Genomic DNA, 25,577 nt, shown 5'->3' with positions numbered 1-25,577 from the left:
ATGGCCTAGGACTGAAATCAATACCTAAATACGATCAATTAGGAATGATTCATATGTTGTCCTTACACAGCTTGCCTGTCACGTGCGTCCCTCGAAAAATCAACATAAAAATTCATTACCTCTCAACCTCATCAAGATATGAAAGATTAATCCATCCAATCTATCCTACCCCCTTGAATGCCCTTATTTCACCCTCAAGATCATCCCTCAAACGTCCTTACATAAGCTTGTTTGTCACGAACATCCCTCGAATAATCGAGTGAGGAATCACCTTTACAAGATCCACAAGATACCCAAACATTCAATCAAGTGTGGTAATTAAGCCCAATCACAACAATCCACACAAGATCAAATAGATACAAACAGGGCAAAATTATAGAAATAGGAAATTGGTAAATTCACAAGAGTTTACATCAAATTCACATTAAAATACTTCCTCCATCCTAGAACATAGACATCTAATCCATAGAGCAAGAAGAGGAATCCAAAGACAAGAAAATAACAAGCATCTTGATCCCAAACCCAAGAAGAGAAAAGGGAAGAAAAGCTTATCTATGATGAAGAACCGTCTTTGGATCCAATCCTCGTTCCCCGGAGTCGATTTATTGAAGATCCGCCCTTAGATCACCGGAAAATCCCTCCAAGAAGGTGGAGGATTGCCCCAAATCTTGATTTCTACCAAAATAAAGAATTCCCCTTTCAAATGAGGAAGAAACCCTTATATAGAGTTGGGGTTTGGGCGCCACACGACCCCAAGACATGGCCGTATGAAGCTCACACAGCTTGGTCCATCTCCTTTACAGCCCAGGTGACACGGCCGTGTGATGCTCACATGGTCGTGACATGCTCTGCCACTGCCCCCTTGCATGGCCGTGTAGATCTACACGACCTGCTCTGCCTCTGGCTATAGAACTCCTGCATGGTCATGTCTGGGACACGGCCAGGACTTTCTTAGCTTTTGGAAATGTTGCACGGCCGTGTAGATCTACATGACCATGTATTTCTTTGGCTCTGGTAGGCTTTCACGGCCGTGTCTGGGACACGACCATGTACTGCTTTAGCTCTGCAAATGTGACACGGCCATGTCATGGGCATGTGGTTCTCACACACCCCTTGCATAGCCCTTGCGCACCCCTTGAACGACCCTTGCATGGCCCTTGCACAGCCCTTGTACACCCCCTGCATGGCCATTGCACACCCCTTGTCATAGCTCTAAATGGCTATGTTTCATTGTAGCATCTTTTACACCATCAATATGGGGTTTTCTATGGTTTAAGTCTTCATCAAAGTTGTAGATCTTGAAGTTATCTACAAATTGGTATAAATAACAGCCCAAAACTCCAATCGAGCATAATATTATGGCCATTTTACTTTTGGTCTACAGTGTTAAAAGTTCCACATGGCCTTCGCACGGCCGTGTGACATTCACATGGCCTCAACACATCCCCAACACGGCCTCCACATGGTCATGTGGTCTCCACACGGCCAGAACTTTCAAGGATTTAGTTTTTGCATGCTTGTGACACTCTGAAAGCTCTAGACTTCATTTAAGCTCCGTTTTTGCTCCAAATCATGTCCTATCAATCAAAACAAGCAAAGAGCAGATCTTCGAATAAAATATAATGGAAGTATGACATTACAATGAAATAGGGTGCACTAAACATAGATTATGTTAATGAAATACAAGTAGATGTGCGTCAAAGCATGCATAAAAGTGTATATAATCTACGCACATCAGCATGACAAAAAAGTTGAGTGGTACTACTTTTGGAGCTAGTTGTTAATTAAGTGAGTGACAGTAACTCATTTGATTAATGGGCATTCGATATCTTTAACACAGGGAGATTAACATACTCATAATAAGAAGGAGCCCATAATGTAATATGGGATTGATGCAGTAGTTCAATAATAGCTCTTTAGTGGTATGAGTTATTATTGATGAACTTGAGTTGGGTATTCGGGGCGAACATAGGAAGCTCAAGCTCATCAGGAGACCAAAACCAATTCCTCCTCTCGGTCCCTGTTGTAGCCTCTATAAATCCTTGTATCCACCAAGTCCACTTCTTACCCAAGTAATAGGCCAGACACATCCTTGCTTGGTGCAAGGGGGCCGACCAAGCATAAGCTTGGAGCACAAGAGGTGGTCGGCCAAGCCATGCTTGGTGTCCAAGCATGGGGCTAACGACACCATTAGATTAAAGGGAGATTTTATTTTTGTTAAAATCTTTCCTTTTGTAGCCATTCTTGAAGGGATTTAAAAGAGAAATTTTAATTTTAAAATTTCTTTTTATAGTCACCCTCATAGTTTTAAAAGAGAGTTTTAAAATTTTAAAATCTTTCCTTTTATAGCTATCTACAAAAGATTAAAGAGATATTTTAATTTTGGTAAAATCTTTCCTTATTTGTAGTTATTTATAATGTTTAAAAGAGAGATTTTAATTTTTGATAAAACTTTCCTTTTTTTGTAACCATGATTTAAAAAAATAAGTTTTAATTAATCTTTCCTTTTTGTAGTTGTCTACATGTTTTAAAAGAGAGAGATTAATTTTAAAACTTTCCTTTATTGTCATGTACACTAAGAAATTTAGAAAAGAGAGATTTTAATTGTTGTTAAAATTTCCTTTTTAATGGGATGCCACAAATAAGAAAGTTATAATTATGTTTAAAACTTTCCTTTTTTGCCATGAGCAAGATTTATAAAAGAAGAGGAGATGATGTGTAAGATATGCGAATTTATTTTAGGGCTATCATAGAATATCCTTGCGAAAGTTTTCGGAAATTATAGGTATTTTTCTGGATTTTTCTGGAGGTCGTATGGCTAATTTCACGGGGATAGGAGTGGGGGCCTAGTTGTAAATATACGAGTGAGAGTCTAATTAAGGAGGAGTACTTAGGGTTTAATTCCCTTAACCCTAAGTTACTATTAATAGCCTCATTTCCTCACCCGAGCCCTCAAACCCACCCGATCCTTTTCTTCCTCTTTCTCTCTCGCGTGAGCTCCCGACGCCTACCTCAGCGATCGCCGGTTCTCCCCTTTCCTCTCTCGGTGTCACCGACGAGGAGCAAATCTTGGAGCGTGGGAGGAAAAGGTTAGCTATATCCCAACCCTTCTTCTTTCCGACCTTTCCCCTTCTCTGATCTCGGCGAACAGTAGGTTTGGACCCCCGAATCCGTCGATCTCGCTTGTGGTTGGGAGAGAATCGAGCGTGCCGGTGTTGGATCAGGCCAGCATCGCTTGTGTGGAGGAAGTAACAACCATTGTCCCTTCCCGGTCTCTTCTTTGTTCGTCGGCAAGCACAGATCGAGCCCTAGCTGTGATTCCTGGAGGTAGGAAGTTGGTTTGGGTCTTGAAATCGATTCTTTGATCTTCTTTCTGATGTGATTCGGGTAGGTTTTGGTTGTGCATTAGGGTTTCCGATCTCTTCTCTCTTTGTTAGCAAGAACAAGACCGAGCCCTAATCGGGGTATTGGAGGTAAGGGTTGGTTTCTATCCTAAATTTGGGTTCTGATCCTCCTTCTGGTAATGATTCGAATGGTTTTGATTCTGAAAACAGAGGTGCTGTGGTGATTCCGGCCACCACAAATTGGTTGGATTAGTTCTTCCACCGGAGTTGTGATCATCTCCGACGATAGAAGAAGCAGAGGTAAGGACATCAGCTTGTTGTTGTTGTTAACAGATTGTTTGATGATTTCTGGCTGCTCTTCCTTCTTGTTCTGGTTGGTGGAGATATAATAGGTAGTCCTCTATGTAGGGGATTGATGCATTGTTTAAATCATATTTTCTTGACCAATCCGTGTATCCAATAGATTGTTAACACTGAATCCTTAGAGTCCATGATCTAGATCACTAGCAGAATTAACCGGATTTGGTGTGTTTAGGTGTTAGAAGCTCCTTTTATGTGCTGTCTCAGTGGAACTAACTACTGTGGATTGTGTGGAGCAATATTGGTTAACAGTGGTAAGTGTGATTATGTTGGATAATTAAAGGTTATACATGTAGATTAACCTAGATCTGAAGTCAAGTCCATAATGTTAAGGTTAGCTTCTCGTTAGGTGATAATGGAAAGTAGTAATTACAACTGGCTATTATTTTAGAATTGGTTATTTATTCATAGGTGATTCATTTATGTGTAGTATATGTATATTACATGAACTGTATGTGTGATACAGGACCTTGATCTAGACGAGCAGCGAGACGTGGGGTGGTTCGGTTGATACTGGATATATCGAGGCTGGCATTTCTTTCCTTTTTCCTATTTAGTTCTTTGAACTATAAAGCATGGTTATTGTTGGAAACTTAGGTTGCATTACCTTAATTCTTTATTTTGTTCCTGCGTGTTACCTTCTGTTCTAAGCTTTGTTATGATCTCGTTTACCTCGATACAGTCTCACCCTTGATATCGGAACTCTGCGATTATGCATAAGTAGAGTTTGCATCATAGATATGTCCATTTTGTACGGTTAGTATATGTATCATGCATATTGATGTCGAGTATACACGTGACGGGTATATGTTATTGGAGTTGCATGGTTAGTTGACCTTGGGGTAGGTGGGAGTATGTGTATACATTTGTGATGTTTATTAGGGGGGTGTGTTGGGATACGGGTCGGATGATGATCTTTATAGTGTGACTATTCACATCATGTCATCATTCATTGCATACTGACGACTGTTGTCTCCCTTATGGTGAGAGAGTCGTCGGTTGTTTATAGCTGTCCATTCGGCCACTGATGGAGAGTGGTAGCTAGGAGTGGAGCTAGTCCTGTCGTGCTCATTCAGCCGCTCAGTGTTCTGTCAGCCTCGACCACTCTGGAGCAGTGGGTCTTGAGGGTATAGTAGTCAGAGGGCTTGAGTTGTGAGTAGTCAGGGACCCGTAGCTATGTAGTTATATAACTACTTAGCTGACCGTCCGCTTCGGCCGCCTATAGCGGTGCATGTACTGGAGGCTTGTACGGTTTGTCATGGACCCAAGCCTCTCGGCCATACAGGGGTCGTGGTGTCTAGAGAGGTGGCGGGGGTGACCATGGAGCATGCATGCACTTTTGCATATGATGCGCGGTGCATCTGAGGAGATATTTTTGCATACATGCCTACTAGATATTAGTTGCATGTGATTGTGTATTGTTGCATTTGTCTGAGCTATGGATGCTGCATATGGATGCCATGTCGCATACATGTCATTTACTTTACATATATTTGCAGTTGTATATGTATTGCACAGGTGTCAGGAGTACGTTGTTGCCCCGGTGAGTTTACTGATCATGATATCATGGTATTGGTTCTTTTCGGGTATGTACATTTATGTTATGTGCATTTATTATGTCAGGTTCATTCATATACCGTTGTTGTAGTAGATACAGTTAGATGTGCTATACTTTGGACAACATGATTCTATTCTTTACATATGGAGACTGTATTCTTTGATTCATATATTATTATGTAATCCATGCTTTATTCTGTCTATACCCGCTGAGTTCCCTGTACTCACCACCCTGTCTATACTATGTTGGTTTCAGGCAGTAGGTAGACGATATGGAGATGCTTGGAGTATGTTGCTGGCCGGTCCCACTTCCCACATCATATCCGAAGACCCTTTCTGGTTTTGTTTCTCTTTTTCCCACACTTCGACTTTGTTGGATTTAGAGTTGTGAAAATGAATTATGTTTGATACGTGTATTGTGGACTTATACCTGTGGTGTGTTTTATGGTCTTTCGCATTTGTGGGTTCCTTATTCATTTTTCCGCTGTATTTTTGATATAGCCGTGTGGGCTAGATATTTAACTGCGTGGTTGTGGTTATTTTTTTTTATGCACATATATCCCAGCCGCATGTGGCTGACGTATTTTGCATGTATAAGAGGTTCAGATTGTCACCGGTACAAGGGAGGTGCTGCCGAAATTTTTCGGGAGGTACTTCCCCGAGGCGTGACAATTTAGTGGTATCAGAGCTTCAGTTTTTCGAGTTCTGTTGCTCGGGTTTTAGAGTTCTGAGGGGTACGAAGTATATTCTTCGTGTTTTGGATTTCCAAGGTTATGATGCCTAGTACCCGTATTTTAGATTTTCGAGGTTACGATGCTTCTTTCTCGTATTTTGGATTTCCGAGGATTGCGAGAGTATGGATTTTCTCAGGATTTTGAAGTTTATGAGGGGTATACTTTGGATTCGTATTTGCTTCCTCGATATGACTTTCCGGATATGGGGACCAGGCAGCGGCAAGATATCTCCAAGCAATAGGATGTAAGTTACTTTACCGTTATACTATAATTCTATAGCCTTACCTTGTTGTTGGTATCAGGAATGAAGCGTAGAGAGGCAGCCCCTAGTCAGCGACGTGGTCCAGGACGACCACGTAAGCAACCTACCGAGTCAGTGGAGGCTGAGCCAGTGGAGTACGAGGCGGATTCTGTCAGGGATCCTACCGAGGATGAGATTGACAGTCGTGCACAGACTCCTCGAGTTGCCCCGAGAGATCCGGGTTTCCAGCCTCAGTTGGTTCCTCCTACACTACCACCTGTAGTCCCCACTCCTACTGCTACTTCTTGGGCGAAAGATAGAGCTCGGATCCCGTTATTGGCCCGATTGGTGAAGGATCGATTCACGTTATTCTATGGAGTTCCCGACCCCAGTGTTGCTCGTTCTTGGTTGGGAAATGTGGAGGACACCTTCGAGTATTTGTCGTGTACTGAGGAGGAAAAAGCTGAACTGGCTGCGTACCACCTTCGAGACCAGGCTGTTACTTGGTGGAAGATGCAGAGGTCACTGTTTGGGGATCAGAGTATTACCTGGACCTTATTCCGAGACACCTTCGAGAGACAGTATTTTCCAGCCCCTTATCGTATGGCTCGCCGACAGGAATTCTTAAGTCTGAAGCAGGGAGATCGCTCGGTGATGGAGTATGATGCGGAGTTTAACCGATTAGCTGAGTACTGCCCGTAGTTTGTTGCTCAGGACAGCGATCGGTTGGACCAGTTTACCCAGGGTCTTGCGGCGTATATACGTATCAGGATGTCTGGTTTTACCCCTAGTACTTATCGGGAGGCCTTAGACAGAGCATTGATGATTGAGATGACACAGCAGCAAGTTTCTCAGGAGCGGGGTAAGGATAAGCAGAAGGCCCAGGGTACGACTCCAAATCAGAAACGACAGAATAAGGATCAGAAAAAGCGAAAGAAATGGCAGGGATCCCAGGATACTTCGGGGGAGTCTTATCGATCGACGAAGATAGGACGATCCTCAGCTGGTTCATCTAAATCTTCTCAGAAGGATTATTCTAGTGTGCCTAAATGTTACAGATGTGGTACTGAGGGGCATCTTAGACCTAATTGTCCATTGGGTCAAGACGTTTGCTATTACTGTAAACTGCCGGGGCATGTGAGTCATGAATGCACACTGAAGGCATAGATGGAGGCGGCTAAGAGTACTCCACAAGGGAGTCGTACTACTCAGACTCGACAGTCGAAGGGTTCACAGAGGCCACAGAGTGCTTCATATCAGCAGCGTGTGCCACCCGCTCAGGCACAGGCATATCACATCCAGGGCCATGAGCACCCAGCAGTACCAGTTGCTATGCAGTATGCCCCTGCTGTGTCTTCGCATCAGACATATCCGGCACCACAGACCCTTGTGACGCCACCCAGCTCCTATCCGGTGATACAGCCGCAGCGGTATGCTACCACTCACCAGCCGCAGCAGTATGCTACCACCCACCAGCCTCAGCAGTTCACCACGGCTCCACCAACACCGTTTCAGCCCACTACGGGAGTATCGCCGTCGGGCCCGGAAGTAGGACGAGTTTATGCTGTTACCCGCGAGGAGGCTCAGCGGGCCGAGGGATCGGTCTTTCGGGGTATGATTACTGTTTATACTTTTCCGGCTGAATTATTGATAGATACTGGTAGTTCCCATTCTTTTATTTCTCGGGTATTTCTGAGTAAGATTTGTAGATTACCGGTTCGTCGGACTCATACATTAGCAATATCTTTGCCCTTGGGAGAGATACTTAATATCAGTCAGGAGATTAGAGATTGTCCATTGGATTTCGAGGGTCAGACCCTTGTAGTGGACTTGCAGGTTCTAGATATGCTAGAATTTGACATCATTTTGGGTATGGACTGGTTGGCCAGATATTATGCTACTGTTGATTGCAGCACGAGAGTAGTTACATTTATACCTCCGGGTCTACCATCCTGGGTATTCATGGGTATCAAGGATGAGGGGATTTCTATCATCTCAGCAATGCAAGTTCAGAGATTATTGTCTCAAGGATGTCGGGGGTATTTGTTATCTATGATTAAGATTGATCAGGATACTACCACACAGCTATCTGACATTCCTATAGTTCAGGAGTACCCTGACGTATTTCCAGAAGAATTACCCGGCTTGCCCCCAAAAAGGCAAGTGGAGTTCACGATTGAGTTGATCCCGGGGACAGCACCGTTGTCCAAGGCTCCGTATTGCATGGCACCTAAGGAGTTGGAGGAGCTAAAAGTACAGTTACAGGAGCTGCTGGATAGAGGGTTTATCCGTCCTAGTGTGTCTCCGTGGGGAGCTCCGGTACTCTTTGTGAAGAAGAAGGACGGATTGATGAGATTATGCATCGACTATCGGCAGCTGAATGCAGTGACTATTAAGAATAAATATCCACTGCCACGTATAGAGGATCTGTTTGATCAGCTCAAGAATACTTGTGTGTATTCTAAGATTGATCTGCGCTCTGGCTATCATCAGCTCAGTGTGAGAGATTCAGATATACAGAAGACAGCCTTCCGTACTCGATATGGACACTATGAGTTCTTGGTAATGCCATTTGGGCTTACCAATGCTCCATCAGTCTTCATGGATCTGATGAATAGGGTATTTCTTGAGTTCTTGGATCAGTTCGTGATTGTGTTCATTAATGATATTTTGATATATTCTCGATCCGAAGAAGAGCATGGGCGACATCTTCATATAGTGTTGGAGACGCTCCAGCGAGAACGTCTCTATGCAAAATTCAGCAAATGTGCATTCTGGTTATCTTCTGTGGGTTTTCTGGGACATATTGTTTCTAGCAGTGGTATATCCGTGGACCCACAAAAGATAGAGGCTGTTACGAGTTGGGAGCAGCCAAAGTCTGTACAAGAAATTCGTAGCTTTCTTGGTCTGGCCGGGTATTACCGCAGATTTGTTGAGGGCTTCTCTAGCATAGCTTTGCCGTTGACTCAGTTAACCAGGAAAGGGGTGAAGTTTTGCTGGATAGAGTCTTGCGAGACGAGTTTTCAGGAACTTAAGCGAAGACTCATTTCTGCACCTATACTTGTACTTCCTTCTGGAGATGATGGCTTCGTACTTTATACAGATGCATCACTATAGGGGTTAGGCGCAGTACTCATGCAGCATGGACGGGTAGTTTCTTATGCCTCACGGCAGTTGAAAGAGCACGAGAAGAATTATCCAGTGCATGACTTGGAGTTAGCAGCTATTATATATGCGCTAAAAATCTGGAGACATCATCTATACGGGATCACCTTCGAGATATTCACGGATCATAAGAGCCTGAAGTATCTATCTACTCAGAAAGAACTGAACTTAAGACAGAGATGATGGATGGAATTCTTGAAGGACTATGATTGTACGATCAACTACCACCCAGGGAAAGCTAACGTGGTAGCTGATGCGTTGAGTAGGAAATCCGGAGGAGTTCTTGCCTGTCACCGTGTGATGGTTACAGAACTGGTACAGAAATTTTCTGAGTTGGGATTAGTGGAGCAGGGTCAGACTGAGCGGGGTATTCTGTTATCTATGGTTGCCCAGTCCCCCATGGTAGAGAGGATTAAAGAAGCTCAGGCTACAGATCAACATCTGCAGTTTTTTTGTAGCAGGATTATTCCAGGACAGCAGACAGGGTTTTCTTGCGACGGAAACGGGATTCTGTATTTCCAGGGGAGATTGTGTGTTCCTGAATCATCTTCCCTGAAGGAAGACCTACTTCAGGAGGCACACCGGTCCAGATTTGCGATTCATTCGGGTGGTACACGTATGTATAGAGATTTGAGGCGTTCATATTGGTGGATTGGCATGAAGAAAGACATTGCGGATTTTGTTGCACGATGTCTTGTATGTCAGCAAGTAAAGGCTGAACATCAGAGACCCGCTGGTTTACTCTAGAAAATACAGATACCGGAATGGAAATGGGAGCACATCACGATGGATTTCGTCGTGGGTCTACCCAGAACCCGACGAACACATGATACGATTTGGGTGATCGTCGATCGATTAACCAAATCTGCTCATTTCCTTCCGATCCGTAGGACGGAGTCATTGGATCGATTAGCAGAGTTGTATTGTAGAGAGATTATCAGGCTACATGGTGTACCTCTCAGTATTATTTCGGATAGAGATCCGCGGTTCACTTCACGTTTCTGGCAGAGTCTACAGCAGGCTATGGGTACAGAGTTACGTTTCAGTACGGCTTTCCACCCCCAGACGGACGGTCAATCGGAACGTACCATACAAACATTAGAGGACCTATTGAGATCATGTGTCATAGACTTCAGAGGTAGTTGGGAAGATCATTTACATTTAGTAGAATTTGCCTACAACAACAGTTATCATTCAGCGATACAGATGGCACCTTATGAGGCGTTGTATGGCAGAGCATGTAGATCTCCCACCTTATGGACAGAAGTTGGGGAAACACAGATTTTGGGGCCATAGAGTCTTCAGCGTGATGCGGAGATGGTTCGTACTATCAGGCGCAGACTGTCAGAGGCTCAGGATCGACAGAAGAGTTATGCAGACCGGAGACGAAGACCTTTAGAGTTTTCTGTTGGTGATCATGTATTCTTACGAGTATCCCCTACGAAAGGAGTAAAAAGGTTTGGGTTGAAGGGTAAGTTGGCGCCTCGCTATATTGGACCCTTCCAGATTCTCGAGAGGATAGGTGAGGTGGCGTATCGACTGGCATTACCACCATCACTGACTGGGGTGCACGATGTATTCCATGTGTCTATGTTGAGGAGATACGTACCGCACCCTTCGCATATTCTCACAGATGTATCAGTGGTTCTTCAGCCAGATATATCTTATGAGGAGATTCCAGTTCGGATTTTGGACCATAAAGAGCGCCAGTTGCGGAACAAGACAATTCGACTGGTCAAGGTCGGATGGCGGCATCACTCAGATGAAGAAGCCACTTGGGAGTTGGAAGATCAGATGCGGACTAGTTACCCCCACCTGTTTACAGGAGGTGAGTTAAGTTTATTTCAGTAATTGGAATAAGTTCATGTACTACTTCTTACTGTTAGTAGGTAGTGGTAAATTTGGAGACCAAATTTTTATTAGTGGGGGAGGATGAAAGATATGCGAATTTATTTTAGGGCTATCATAGAATATCCTTGCGAATGTTTTCGAAAATTATAGGAATTTTTCTGGATTTTTCTGGAGGTCGTATGGCTAATTTCACGGGGATAGGAGTGGGGGCCTGGTTGTAAATACGCGAGTGAGAGTCTAATTAAGGAGGAGTACTTAGGGTTTAATTCCCTTAACCCTAAGTTACTATTAATAGCCTCATTTCCTCACCCGAGCACTCAAACCCACCCGATCCTTTTCTTCCTCTTTCTCTCTCGCGTGAGCTCCCGACGCCTACCTCAGCGATCGCCGGTTCTCCCCTTTACTCTCTCGGTGTCGCCGGCGAGGAGCAAATCTTGGAGCGTGGGAGGAAAAGGTTAGCTATATCCCAACCCTTCTTCTTTCCGACCTTTCCCCTTCTCTGATCTCGGCGAACAACAGGTTTGGACCCCCGAATCCATCGATCTCGCTTGCGGTTGGGAGAGAATCGAGCGTGCCGGTGTTGGATCAGGCCAGCATCGCTTGTGTGGAGGAAGTAACAACCATTGTCCCTTCCCGGTCTCTTCTTTGTTCGTCGGCAAGCACAGATCGAGCCCTAGCTGTGATTCCTGGAGGTAGGCAGTTGGTTTGGGTCTTGAAATCGATTCTCTGATCTTCTTTCTGATGTGATTCGGGTAGGTTTTGGTTGTGCATTAGGGTTTCCGATCTCTTCTCTGTTCGTTAGCAAGAACAAGACCAAGCCCTAATCGGGGTATTGGTGGTAAGGGTTGGTTTCTATCCTGAATTTGGGTTCTGATCCTCCTTCTGGTAATGATTCGAATGGTTTTGATTCTGAAAACAGAGGTGCTGTGGTGATTCCGGCCACCACAAATTGGTTGGATTAGTTCTTCCACCGGAGTTGTGATCATCTCCGACGATAGAAGAAGCAGAGGTAAGGACATCAGCTTGTTGTTGTTGTTAACAGATTGTTTGATGATTTCTAGCTGCTCTTCCTTCTTGTTCTGGTTGGTGGAGATATAATAGGTAGTCCTCTATGTAGGGGATTGATGCATTTTTTAAATCATATTTTCTTGACCAATCCGTGTATCCAATAGATTGTTAACACTGAATCCTTAGAGTCCATGATCTAGATCACTAGCAGAAGTAACCGGATTTGGTGTGTTTAGGTGTTAGAAGCTCCTTTTATGTGTTGTCTCAGTGGAACTAACTACTGTGGATTGTGTGGAGCAATATTGGTTAACAGTGGTAAGTGTGATTATGTTGGATAATTAAAGGTTATACATGTAGATTAACCTAGATCTGAAGTCAAGTCCATAATGTTAAGGTTAGCTTCTTGTTAGGTGATAATGGAAAGTAGTAATTACAGCTGGCTATTATTTTAGAAATGGTTATTTATTCATAGGTGATTCATTTATGTGTAGTATATATATATGTATATTACATGAACTGTATGTGTGATGCAGGACCTTGATCTAGATGAGCAGTGAGACGTGGGGTGGTTCGGTTGATACTGGATATATCGAGGCGGGTATTTCTTTCCTTTTTCCTATTTAGTTCTTTGAACTATAAAGCATGGTTATTGTTGGAAACTTAGGTTGCATTACCTTAATTCTTTATTTTGTTCCTGCTTGTTACCTTCTGTTCTGAGCTTTGTTATGATCTCGTTTACCTCGATACAGTCTCACCCTTGATATCGGAACTCTGCGATTATGTATAAGTAGAGTTTGCATCATAGATATGTCCAGTTTCTACGGTTAGTATATGTATCATGCATATTGATGTCGAATATACACGTGACGGGTATATGTTATTGGAGTTGCATGGTTAGTTGACCTTGGGGTAGGTGGGAGTATGTGTATACATTTGTGACGTTTATTAGGGGGGTGTGTTGGGATACGGGTCGGATGATGATCTTTATAGTGTGACTATTCACATCATGTCATCATTCATTGCATACTGACGACTGTTGTCTCCCTTATGGTGAGAGAGTCGTCGGTTGTTTATAGCTGTCCATTCGGCCACTGATGGAGAGTGGTAGCTAGGAGTGGAGCTAGTCCTGTCGTGCTCATTCAGCCGCTCAGTGTTCTGTCAGCCTCGACCACTCTGGAGCAGTTGGTCTTGAGGGTACAGTAGTCAGAGGGCTTGAGTTGTGAGTAGTCAGGGACCCTTAGCTATGTAGTTATATAACTACTTAGCTGACCGTCCGCTTCGGCCGCCTATAGCGGTGCATGTACTGGAGGCTTGTACGGTTTGTCACGGACCCAAGCCTCTCGGCTATACAGGGGTCGTGGTGTCTAGAGAGGTGGCGGGGTGACCATGGAGCATGCATGTACTTTTGCATATGATGCGCGGTGCATCTGAGGAGATATTTTTGCATACATGTCTACTAGATATTAGTTGCATGTGATTGTGTATTGTTGCATTTGTCTGAGCTATGGATGCTGCATATGGATGCCATGTCGCATACATGTCATTTACTTTACATATATTTGCAGTCGTATATGTATTGCACAGGTGTCAGGAGTACGTTGTTGCCCTAGTGAGTTTACTGATCATGATATCATGGTATTGGTTCTTTTCGGGTATGTACATTTATGTTATGTGCATTTATTATGTCAGGTTCATTCATATACCGTTGTTGTAGTAGATACAGTTAGATGTGCTATACTTTGGACAGCATGATTCTATTCTTTACATATGGAGACTGTATTCTTTGATTCATATATTATTATGTAATCCATGCTTTATTCTGTCTATACCCGCTGAGTTCCCTGTACTCACCACCCCGTCTATACTATGTTGGTTTCAGGCAGTAGGTAGACGATATGGAGATGCTTGGAGTATGTTGCTGGCCGGTCCCACTTCCCACGTCATATCCGAAGACCCTTTCCGGTTTTGTTTCTCTTTTTCCCACACTTCGACTTTGTTGGATTTAGAGTTGTGAAAACGAATTATGTTTGATACGTGTATTGTGGACTTATACCTGTGGTGTGTTTTGTGGTCTTTCGCATTTGTGGGTTCCTTATTCGTTTTTCCGCTGTGTTTTTGATATAGCCGTGTGGGCTAGATATTTAACTGCGTGGTTGTGGTTATTTTTTTTTATGCACATATATCCCAGCCACATGTGGCTGACGTATTTTGCATGTATGAGAGGTTCAGATTGTCACCGGTACAAGGGAGGTGCTGCCGAAATTTTTCGGGAGGTACTTCCCCGGGGCGTGACATGATGTCATATGGTGGAACACATAATTCTATTCCTCTCTTCTATTATTCTTGTGTGGTCGGCTTCCCCTCTCCTTTCTCTCTTCCTAAGGCCAGCGACACACAACCTTGCTTCCTCTTTCCCTTTCTTCCCTCTAGGGCCGACACTCCATATCATCTTGGTGGTCGGAGGTTGGAGAAGAAGAAGAAGAGAAGAAAGAGCATAGAGGTGGCCGGTTGCTTGGAGAGGAAGAAGAAGAGGAGGTTTCCTGATTTGGCATCCCTTGGTGGCTCGAGAGTCATAGAGGAGAAGAAGTGGTTCGGGTGGAGTTATCTTGGTAGATCGTCGCCCACACGACGTCTAAGAGGAGGAGAGGAATACAACAGAAGATCAAGAGGTCTTTCGCTACAAAGAAAGGTATAACTAATTAATTGTTTCTGCTTCGAATTAATTAATTAGTTTTCTTTGTATAGATTCTGAAATACCAACACAAGAGGCTAGCGATTTTATATTTCGATTTCATGCTATCGATTTTATATTTCGATTTTGCATTTTGATTTTGTGCTTCTATTGTGGTCTCTGTAGTTAAACCTAGGGTTATTGTAAGAAGTTAAATATCTAATTTATTTGAAAGGCTTTGTCTAGGAAGTGGTGGATGATCTCATAACCAAGAAGGTCTAGTGTCTCGCCATGTTTAACTTGGAAGCCAATCTTTGAAATAGATATTTGATCAACTTCTGCAATATGGTTTAACTTAGGAAGATCACATCGGTTAAACTTGGATTAAAAATGTTAAGTATCGTTTCTAATCCAAGTTTAACTCTCTAAAGAGCAACTTGGATTAATAATGTTAAGCATCATTTGCAATCCAAGTTTAACTTCAATAGAGCACATGGGTAGCTATGTTAAGTTCTGTGCTTGTACAAATTTTTGTACTGGGGAAACAGAACGAAATCTAGGTGTAGAAACCAATAGACGGAACATCAAGGGATGAAAGTGGATAAAGCTCTAAGGTTTCCCCCGAAGGGGAGAACCTTTCCCAAGGAGAGGGACGAAGTCCCGAACTAAAGATGCCCCCAAGAATAGGGTTCTTGACCCTTATATAGGTTAGGGCACGAGCGCCGCACTACCCGTGCCATGGCCGTGTGACATCCGCACGGCCAACTGCCTTCTCCCTTTGGGTTGAGTGGCACGATCGTGCGAGATCTGCACGGTCGTGCCTTCTTTTGTCTCTGGCCGTGCTGCACAGTCGTGCCAATTGGCACGGGCGTGTGGATCTAGGGCTCGGCTCCTGGGACACGGCCGTGCAAGATTGCACGACCGTACATTGCTTGGCTGCAGTCGTTGGGGGGGGGGGCATGACCGTGCAGGATTGCAGGTCGTGCAAGATTGCATGACCATGCAAGGATTCGTCTTTATTTGGTCGCATGGTCGTGCAAGAGTTGCATGGTCATGCATTGCTCTTCTTCTATTTGGCCACACAGTCATGTGAGGTTACACGGTCGTGTTCTCTGCATCATTTCGGTGCGTCGATAATCACTATTTTTTCTCCGAAAGTTGTCCCTATCAACACAAAATCAAACAAAGAGCAAATCTCCAAACAAAATAGTATTTATGATGAGTATATGATAAAAGAGACGATCATGCAAAGAATATATACATATAAAGCAAGTAAATGTGCATTAAAACATGCATAAACGATCATAATATTTATGCACATCAATTATTTCGCTTGGCATACCTAATCCATTCGGTATATCATTTAGCCCAAGAAGTTCTTACCATGCTATTCATCTGTTTAGTTGGGTTATTCTATTTAGGGTTATTGCCTTGCCTAGCATATTATGTAGATCGATATATATTTCACAAAAGACACATACGGGATCTATTTGATTAGAAATAGAGGTGGTTCAAAAGATTCACACAGGGACGGGTAACATTTAACAATAGTTAAGAAATATTTAGATATTTAATTTTGGTTATGCTCAATAAGCATATACAATCATATGTCATGAAATTTAGCATAAAAAACTTTATTCAAATATGCTCAAGAGGTCCCCCAGGAGTTCTCTGAGAAGCCGATATTGGTTTATAGACTAGTGAGAGGGTTCTGTTGGTAGATGATCACTCTCCCATAATTGTTGGATCACTCCCCCTAATGTGTTATCGAGTCTACCAAAAAATCTCATAGCTAATTTTTTTAAAAAATCAACAGAATCGAGATAAGGTCTTGTCCCCACCTCGATGCGTTCATTTTCCCTAGCCTGGTAGGTCTACAACTCAGCCCCGACAGCATCTGTTTCAGCCCTTGCCGCATTCAACTGGGCCTGTGGGGATTCTATTTGAGCTTCCCGTACATTTAACTCCGTTTGTTGCTTTAGCAAGAAGAAATCCTTAGTGGATAACTCCTTGATTAGTTCAGGAAATCTAGATGCATGGGAAAGCCTTAGCTCTTCTAGCAAAGTAGTCTTGTGAGCTAGGTCTAAAATGACTTTATCTTTCATTGCTCTCTCCACTTCAAGCTTGGACTTGCTGCCTTGTAACTAGAGCTCTAAACTCTGCTTGTCCATATCTTGAGACTTTAATAACTGTTGGCAGTCTTGTAAAGTCTTTTACATACTAGAAATGAGCTCAGTTTGTTTCTCTATTTTTCCCTATAAGTGGGTCATCTAGTTATCGGGAATAGTGGAATTAGCCTCTAGTTCTACCATGTGATCCTTCAAAACTTTGTTGAACCTTTCCAAATCCACAACCAATTGGCTCAAGTATAATCTAGAGGCATAGAACTGAATAGAATAACGATAGAATTATAGTTCATAAAAGTAATTTAAGAAAACCTAGTCATAAACTTACTGTAGTAGCGTTTCGATGGTGTTCATCAGCACACTCTGAAATTATGATACCTTGTGCTTGTTTATACACTTGCACCCATGACTCAGCTAATGGACTCTTCAACTTAAGTATCCCATAAGATAAGGGTGAAGTAATGTCCACTCCCTGTTGAGATGGCAACCCATGGGATAGCATGAAAAGACATGAGGATTTAGTTGAAGGTGTAGTCCTTGAAGGTGGAGCAAGGGGGATATTGGGCAATTATAAATGAACGAGAGCCAGTTGGATGGATAAAGATTTTGTTGTTTGTCCAGCCCCCAGGACTCTGATTGGGTATTGATCCTTCAGACACATGGCTGGCCGATCTCCTATTGGATGTATGCTTGAAGCGGAGAGTAGTTGAAGAAACACTTAAGGCTAGTGGTGGAATTGGTTGAGTAGTTAGAGAAGTTGACGTTGTCTCAAGGGGACGGATAATTGAGGGAATCACATGAGACATAGGTATAAAAGGTTTGGCTTCATCATAGCAATTGCAAAACTAGAATGACTATATTTTTTAGACCCGGACTCTTTACCTTGATAAAAAGAGATCTTAGCTAAATCAAGAGGAGACTGCTCGGTGATGGGTAGCTTAGGTAAATCTAGACCCGAAACCTCTATTTGGGGCTTTTTTGTGCCTAATGATGAGAGGAGTATCCGATTCTGAGGAGTCAGAAGGGGACTCATGGGTAGGTTTAGCTGAGGGTAGTGGACCAGTAGATGCGAATGCTTGCTCGAGTTGACACTCCTTCAATAAATCCCCACTATCTTATTTAAGACCTCTCTTGTTAATCAAGTATTTTTATACAAAAAAAAAGCTGGGAGAATGGCTTCAGCTGTAAAAATAAGCAAATGTTAAAAGCTTATATAACAAATGGTCAAGGAAAAACAAATAATTAACTTTGAGGAGGATAGAGATTTTTACTCACCAAAAGTGACACTTAGTTCTAGGTTGACCAGGGTCAGCCTAAAAATAAATATTAAACCTTCTATGGTCATCACTGGTAAGCTGAATTTTACACATTTCAATTTCTCTAATGCTTCTTGAAAGGTGGGATTTGTGGAGATGTTACCTAAGTTAGGAATAGGAGAGAGATTTTTTTACTATGTTGTGGCAATAGGCGAAGGAGTTGGAAGATGAATGAAGAAATATTTATCCCTCTACTCCTCTTGGGCTAGAACTCTGCTGAACAAAATTGCTTTGAGGCGAGCTTGAAATTTGAATAGACCATTCACTATCTGGAGAGGACAGAAATAATAGTGGAATAGGTGAGGAGATAAGGGGGCATTGAGCAAACGAAAGATAACAATAGCACCGCTTAAGATGTTAAGGGATTGGGGAATAAGTTGGTGTAGTAGAATATTGAAATATCAGCTGACTGCAACAAAAAATGGATGCAAGGGAAAATAGAGTCCTGATACCACTTGTTCCTTGAAGATGGCAATTCTCTCTAGTGGAGAATGATGAGGACGATCTGATAGGGATGACTATAAAGGTAGGAAGGTCGTAGTTAATATTGAGGTCATAGGCATCATCGATGGTAAAGCTCGAAGAACATTGTGTATACCACTCATCACTCTCATCCATTTTTGAAAGAAAAGGTTATAGAAACAAACAGAGGAGATGAGCAAAGGGTCGAAGAAGAAGTAGCAACGAAAAAGAAGAAGAAAGCAAAGCCTTAGGATTTTTGCTCATTTTCACAAAGATTTTATAAGGATTCTTCAAAAATACCGCTAACTTGAACTGACGGATAATAATGAAAATGCGGGGTTAGCTATGAACCATCAAATAATAAAAAAAAAAGTAGGGGGTCGATAAAAGTTTGTACATCTATGATGATGCACACACCGTGTCACTAATGAAAAGTCTACCATGGTAACTGATTCGATGTTCATTTAGCTAGAAGCGTCAATATTTTTATTGAGGCAAGCATAGTTTTCTATGTAATCCTGTAAGGGGAGGTCATGACTAGTCCTTACTAGTCCTAAGCTTGGACAAGTTTTCAGAACTCGTCCAAGAAATACTAAGTTAAAAATGTGCCAGACTAGACCACATTTGTACCGAGCATGTTTAATTTTGACCAGTCCCGGGTTCCTTTACTTGAATAAGCAATGAGTATTGTAGCTGGTTCTTTTTTAAGGTTTACATCTAAACAAGTATAAATTTAAATGGATCTTAAATTTAGTTGCCCATAGGGATTGACATTCTTAGCCAAATGGATGTTATATGTTGTTTTTCGTCTAGCCTGGATGGTCGGTCCTAAGTAGTATTGTCCCATCTCATCCGAGCTTTTACCTTAACAGAGTTAGGTTATCTTTAATATAACACCCATATATTAAAAATGATGGTTTCTACACAGTAAAATTTTATAGAAAATGTGGTTGATGAGTTTAACCAAAGACTTAAACATGTAACAAAGGTATAGCAGACATTAAAAACCAATTCATTAGTTAAACAAATAAGGAAAAGAAAGACCAATTAGGGAAAATGGGGAAGCAAGCCGGACGGGGCAAAATGAACTATCTTCTTGTGGTCCAAAAATTTGGCGAGAGGATCGGAAGCTAGATATCCACCTTCTTTTAACTATGCTATCACTCCCTCTACTCCGAGGAAAAGAGCCCTGAAAATGGAGTTAGCACTGGGTGTATTGAAGTCGCGTGTATGAAAAAGGGCTTTCTTCCTCGCTTCAAACTACTCATCCTTCCTCACCTGATAGGTTGTTAACACCGCTTTAGCAGTTGTTGTTTGAATTTAGCAGTCAATAAATTTAAGAGCAAGGAATCTAGTTCAGCCTTTTGAGCCATCAACTCAGATTCTTTAGCAGCTCATTCAATTACGTATGTAGACTTTAATTCCTGAAGTTGAGTGCATAACTACATGTTCTTTGCAGTTTGTTCATCCAGTTTCATTTTTATTTCTTCCCGGAGGCTTGTTTCTGACTGAAGTTGAGCCTCAAGAATGTTCAAGGTGGTTGCCCATTGGGTCTCTTTATTGTGCTCAGCTTCGGCCAGCTCTTAAGCCTCTTTAAGTTGAGCAGATAATTCTTTTATTCGCTCAAAGGCTTGTGTAGAAATCACTTCGGAAGTATGCTGCTTCAGCATCTCATTTTCTTTAGCCAAATCATGCAATTACTGAGCAATGCTCGTGCTAATTGCCCAATACTGAAAGGTAAGTCTAGTTAGGAGCATTCAAAATAGGTTAAGGATAGTTGATTCGATACCTTAGTTTGCTCATAAGAAAATTCATCTGCTAGCTTTGTAGGTGTGAGTTCGCTGAGCTAGTTTTTGGCCTCTATCCAAGCATCTATTAAGCGACCTCCTAATAATATTGGGAGGGTAGAAGGAAGAAGAGATGTTGGAGAAATTAAATCTTGGGCAAAAGATAAAGAAAAAATGATTAATGATTGGGGAGGACACTCCGGAGCAGCAAGGGTAGTCTTCGTGCCAAGAGATACATTAGGAATGGGATCTGAAGGGTAGTCCGGTAAATAAGTGTCCTCTTGAGTTTGGGTATGGGCATAAGTTGAGAGGGCCTAAGGATGACCAAGGTCTGCTTGGGAGATTGCTCTCGTTGTTAGAATGTATACTAAAAGCCTAGCTTTAGGTATAAAACATTTATCTAGAAATAAGAATCACATTGGTCAAATGTCTACATTAGTGATAAATGTAGTTGTTCAATTAATTTATACTGTAGATAACATAGTATGTGGTGCCACATGCAGAAAATGATGTTATCAGTACCTTATAAATTATAAACAGTAGCTCACGACCAAAATGGAAAGGAACAAACCATTAGAAGGTCGTAGTGTAATTAGGTATCAGTTTATCTTGACTGTATAATTACACTAGTACACTTAGAGTGTATTGAGTAGGACCATTTGAGGTCGTTTCTTTTATACTGACTTTATAAAGAAACAAAGACCTCGGTTATTATGGAAGTGTGTGCTCTTAATCCTAATATAATAACAAGTACATATATTTGATATTTATTTCTTTAATTTATCAATGGGTGATATTTAGTTCGATGAATCAATAAGCCCGATAAGTTGGGAAATGACATCACTTATAGTGTGTGTTGTTGATTATAGAAGGAAACTATGTCCTAGAGATACTAGGTTGATAATGTCCTCAAGAGGAGCTCATAAGGATTGTCATGTTAAACCCTGCAGGTGGACCTAATCCGACATGATGATAAGGTTGAGCGGTACTACTCTTGGACTAAGATATTAATTAAATGAGTTGTCAGTAACTCACTTAATTAGTGGACATTCGATATCTTAAACACAGGGAGACTAACACACTCATAATAAGAAGGAGCCCAAAAATGTAATTTGGGATTGGTGCGGTAGTTCAATAATAGTTCTCTAGTGGAATGAATTATTATTGATAAAATTAAGTTGTGTGTTCGGGGCGAACACGGGATGCTTAATTTTATCGGGAGACCAAAACCAATTCCTCCTCTCGGTCCCTATCGTAGTCTCTTATTTATAGAGTACTATACCCACCTTCTATACCCACCTAAAGGGGGCCGGCCAAGCTAGCTTGGGAACCAAGTTAGGGCCGGCCTAGGTATAAATTGGGGTGGCCGGCCCTAGCTTGAACCCAAGTTAGAGGGGCCGGCCAAATTAAATTAAAAAAGAATTTTAATTTTAATTTTAATTTTTATTATGTGGAAGATATAATTTATTAAAGAGAATTAAAATTAAATTATCTCTCTTGTAAAAGATCTACAAAAGATTAAAAAAAGAGATTAGATCTCTTTCCTTATTTGTAGATTGGTGAGATATTTTATTTTCTCTTTAAAAATTATTCACATGTTGTAAAATTAAAATTATGGAAATTTCTTTTTATCAACCATGAAGAGATTTTGAAGAGAAATTTTAATTTTAAAAATTTCCGGAAACAAATTAGGAAGTTTTAATTGTTGATTGAAACTTGTCTAATTTGATTTCATGATGTGGTCGGCCATTAGAATTTAATTGGGGAAATTTTATTTTATTTTTCTCAATTAAATCATGTCAAGGAAATTAAGGAAATTTTATTGTAATTAAATTTCCTAATTTGCTTAGGCCAAGGAATATAAAAGAAGGGGTGAGGGTGCCTTCATGAGACACAACCTCTATTATTTCTCTCCCTCTTTTGTTCCTTGGTGTGGCCGACCATCATCCTCTCCCTCTCTTCCTCTTGTGGTGGCCGAACCTCTCTCTCCCCTTGGAGCTCTTGTGGTGGCCGGATACTACTTGGAGAAGAAGAAGAAGAAGGAGAGAAAGCTAGCATCTCTTGGAACTTGGTTGGTGTTTTGATCTTCTTCCTTGGTGAAGCTTCCTTATTGTTGGCCGAACCTAGCTAGGAGGAGAAAAAGGTGGTTGGTGGTTTCTCATCTCGGAAGATCGTTGCCCACACAATGTCCGAGGTTAGAAGAGGAATACGGTAGAAGATCAAGAGGTCTTTCTAGAAGGTATAACTAGTAATTTTTCTTTTCCGCATCATGCTAGTTATTTATGGAAATAATACCAAATACAAGAGGCTTACGTTCTAGTATTTCGAATATGTTTTTCGAAGTTGTGTTCTTTTGTTTTTTTTCCCTTGTGATTTGATTGTTCTTTTTGGTTAACCTAAAGTTATTTTAGGAAATTAAATATTAGATTTCTATAAAAGGTTTTGTTTAGTCGGTGGTGGTTGCTTCCATATCCAAGAAGGCCATGTGCCTCGCCACGTCAGTACTGGGAACTAATTATGGAAATTAATATTTAATGGAATTAATAACTTAAGGTGACTTGGGTCGAACGTGTTAAGTTCCGCAAGAGATCCAAGTCAAAACCTAAAAGAACAAATAGATTAAGTTTTGGATCAAACGTGTTAAGTTCCGCAGACGATCCAAAATTTAATTTAAAAGAACACATGGTAGCTAGGAAAATGTTCAGACCTTTGTACAAAATTTTTGTACAGTGGAACCTCTAGGTTTTCCGAGTAGCAACCAACAATTGGTATCAGAGCTAGGGTTTTGCCTCTGTGTATTTGGTATTAGTTTAATTATGCACATGTCATACATAATTTAGGCAGGTTAATAGTATGATGTGCTAACTTTGTGGATACAGGATCCAACTATTATGGCTTATAGTTATTATGTGTGTGATTGGACCCTTGGACATGTCAAGGGCATTTTATTGTGTGTGCATGATTGTATTATAAAATACAGCAGGAGCTGTATTTAGTTTTATTAGGATTTTATTTTTGATCTAGTTATATGTACATTCCTTTTATGGAATATAGGATCGATGGATGTAAATTTTATTTTATGTTCGATCTAGTTTACATGTACATTCCTTCGAGGAATATAGGATCAAAATGTAAAATTCTATTTATGTCGCGGATCGAATCTTGCAAAGCATGGAACCTTCTAAGGACCGGAGGCGCAGCGGAACTAGTAGCAAGATGGATGCGACAGCTAGACCCGATGGCAGTGGCCAAATATGGCAGCAGCTTTGGATGACAACACACGGAGGACAACAAGAGATAAAAGTCATAATAGTTGAAAATTAGATTTTTTATTTATTGCTTTTATATTGTGCTGTGTATGCATGTTAGTTTACATATTTAGTAGGCTAGCATAGTTAAAATTCCTCATTTATAAATAACTAAGTGGGAGAGGGATTTTTAAGTAAATCTCATGGTCTCTATTACTGGTTTGTAAGTGATGCAAACAAGCTTGCGCGTTGGCTCCGAGTGCCTTCCTCCATAACGGATGAGCTTGTTTGTGGATCACTAGAATAGACTTCCATTTTTGGATGACTATAGGAAGTTAATTAAGAGCGTGTGATCTTCCCCAACGGAAGGGGCATAATCTTATTAATGGACTTAGTGTCAAGTAATGGTATACACTTAGACACATCTAATAGTATCCTCCCCATCGGAGTCACTGCTATTATTTGTGTGACCAAATGATACCAACTATTAATTTTATTTGTCAAAAAGTTAGGTTGACAAGATAATAAAATTAATGGGTTAAAACCCTCCTTTTACAAATGTTGAATTTGTATACGTCCACACTAACGTGGCATACAAAATTCACGGTGTTTGAGGTGTTGGTGAATTTAAATAATATTGTTTGAGGAATCAATATTTTTAAATTCAAAGTTTTGACCAAATATTTGATCAAAGACATATCAACTATTAATTTTATTCATCATAAAGTAAAGTTGACGAGATAATAAAATTAATGAATAAAATCTTCTCTTCGATTTTGTATACGTCCACACAATCGTGGCATACAAAATTCATGGGGATTTTTAAGGAGTTGATCTTGACCAAGTATTTTTGTGATTCTTAGGATTTAAAATGTTTGTCAATCCCCTAGTAGTCATACTATAAGAAAGACTTAGTAATACCAATTGTAATGATTGGAAATAGGACTTGGACATTAAGGTAAACTGTCTTCTTAGAACTAAGAACAATATAGGTGTATTTAATTCATTAGTTGAAACATGTTTAGTGGTGTTATCTACCAGAACCTGGAGTGTAGATACAGATGCCATTAATCATGTCCGCAATTCATTGCAGGGTTCCAGGAAACCCAGCAACTAAATGAAAATTAAATCACTGTCTACATGGGCACTACTGTAAAAATGGTAGCTGTTGCAGTGGGAGATGTTTATCTTTTGATAAGAATAAAACATGGATTTTTGAGTAATTGTCTTTACGCACCAAGTTTAGAAAGAACTAGTTTTCAGTTTCTAAACTATTCAAAGAACTTGATATTCTGTCTCTTTTAATAACAAAGTTGTTATTAAGAAAAAAAGGGAAGTTATCTGTTCTGGTATGTTGGTTGGCAATTTATAAATCCAATAACTCTCACGATGCAACAAATGGAAATTAGTAACACATATTCTAACTTTAAGAGAAAGTAACCTTCGAAAATGAACCAATTATATCTTTAGCTTCTAAGGCTAGGTTATAATAACTTGAGTAGGATTCATTGGTAGCTGATGAACTTTTGGGTTCATTAGTAGTGGAAATCTTTCCAACCTACGAGTCTTACTTGGAAGGAAAAATAACCAAGAAGCTTTTAAGTCTAAGGGGTATGGAGTCAAAGATATGTTGAAATTGGTTCATTCTGATTTGTGTGATCCTATGACTATCCAGACAAGAGGTAGTATTGAATATTTCGTCTATTT

General features: G+C 41.1%; 1 protein-coding gene across 1 annotated transcript; it reads left to right on the top strand.

The window, feature by feature from the left end:
• Positions 1-9,701: 9,701 nt before the first annotated feature.
• LOC122000173 (zinc finger and BTB domain-containing protein 11-like) lies at positions 9,702-10,148 on the top strand. Its single transcript, XM_042554669.1, has one exon. It carries the CDS (start codon positions 9,702-9,704, stop codon positions 10,146-10,148), a length of 447 nt encoding a protein of 148 aa, XP_042410603.1.
• Positions 10,149-25,577: the final 15,429 nt, after the last annotated feature.

Source organism: Zingiber officinale, chromosome 1A (assembly GCF_018446385.1).
Source record: "Zingiber officinale cultivar Zhangliang chromosome 1A, Zo_v1.1, whole genome shotgun sequence".
NCBI lineage: Eukaryota > Viridiplantae > Streptophyta > Magnoliopsida > Zingiberales > Zingiberaceae > Zingiber > Zingiber officinale.
This window is presented reverse-complemented; position numbering and strand designations above follow the sequence as displayed.